The sequence below is a fragment of the Phaethon lepturus genome, unplaced genomic scaffold (assembly GCF_000687285.1).
Source record: "Phaethon lepturus isolate BGI_N335 unplaced genomic scaffold, ASM68728v1 scaffold24923, whole genome shotgun sequence".
Classification (NCBI taxonomy): domain Eukaryota; kingdom Metazoa; phylum Chordata; class Aves; order Phaethontiformes; family Phaethontidae; genus Phaethon; species Phaethon lepturus.
Genome location: NW_010530071.1, coordinates 5984 through 7268, shown reverse-complemented (window position 1 = coordinate 7268; position 1285 = coordinate 5984). Strand labels below are relative to the sequence as shown.

Below are 1285 nucleotides of genomic sequence, written 5' to 3'. Positions count from 1 at the left end.
TCGCTTTCTGCAGCGAGGGGCCCTTCCCCAGCTGCCCCCAGCCCGCTCTGTTCACCCGTCTCTGCTCGCAGCTGGCAGACCTGCCCGTCCTCAGCCTGCCCAAGGAGACCCTCAAGGCTCACAGCCGGCTGGAGCACAGCACCCGGCCGGCCTTCATCCACCACCGCGAGTCCCTCTGGAAGAGATGCCTCAGTGCCTGGTGAGTGCGTGACACACCCCCCCCCCAAATCAACCAGACCTTTCGGGAGGCAACGCCAGGAGCTGCCGCTTCATATCCGCGCTCAGACCTCCCTTCCCCGTCCCTCTCCTGCAGCTTCTTCGCCCTTGAACGTGGCGGAGGCCTGTCTGCCCTTTCGGCGCTCGCCCGTGAGCGGTGGGAGGGCGCAGCCGGCTCCCAGGCCCTCACGGTGCTGGGCAGCACCCCAGTCTGAGCTTCTGGGAGAGTATGGGGGGTTGTAATACAGCTGAGAGCTCGATGCAGTTGGGGGCTGCTGCAGCAGCCGCTGGTGACTGGGGTGAACGCCCCCGGGTGAGGGGAGAGCTGGTTTGGAGGCCCCCGGGGGGTTCTCAGCAGGTGAGGGGGATTTTGAGGGGTTGGGGGGGTGAAGACAGAGGTGGCCTGGGCTTCGTGTCGCCAACACGAGGAAGGCCGAACCGAGCTTTCCGCCGCAGGCGGGACGTGGGGCTGTGCGGAGTGCTGAAGGAGATCGCCAGCGCCGAGGAGGAGGGTGAGTCTGGGGTCCCTCCGGATCTCGCTTTCATCTTTCGGGTCCCTTCATCCCCTTTTCCATCGTGCCCGTCCCTGCGCTTCCTCAGCCCGTCGGGCTTCTCGTCGAAGCACGCAGAAGCGCCGATGGTCCTTCTCCCTCCGCAGGGCTGCAGTGGGTGAAGATGGGCTCGAGCTACACGCTGGCCGTGTGCCACTGGCTCTCCTCGCTGCATGGCTCCTTGTTCCCTCACCTCTCAGTGAGTCTTTTCGAGGCTTAACCCTCGTGTTTGGGAAGGCAGGGATGATGCGGCACGTCCTGTGATGCCAACCCCGTGCCGGGGGGCTGGTTTGGGTGGCAGGTGGGTGTTTCTCAGCTGAAAATACAGCAAAATATTGCTTTTGGTGGAGCCCAGCTAAAAACACTGCGGGTTTCCCTCACCAAAGGGAGGAGAATGGGTGCCAAAAAGGTTTCGGAGCAGCAAAATGCTCCAGAGGGGCTGAAATTGAGGTGGGGGGAGAAGGAAGAGGGGGTGTTTGGGTACTGGGGGGGGGTCCTCTCTGCTGTACCAGAGGCAG

At 63.6% G+C, this 1285-nt stretch overlaps 1 protein-coding gene across 1 annotated transcript in view; it reads left to right on the top strand.

Moving 5' to 3' along the window:
- Positions 1-71: 71 nt before the first annotated feature.
- AAAS (achalasia, adrenocortical insufficiency, alacrimia) overlaps positions 72-1285 on the top strand; it is a gene marked incomplete at its 5' end in the record, with an annotated part of 6967 nt that continues 5753 nt past the window's right edge. Inside the window, 3 exons of the mRNA XM_010284163.1 lie at positions 72-199; positions 673-728; positions 875-966. Of these exons, the coding sequence (XP_010282465.1) occupies positions 72-199; positions 673-728; positions 875-966 (276 nt within the window). The remainder of the gene's footprint in view (positions 200-672; positions 729-874; positions 967-1285) is intronic.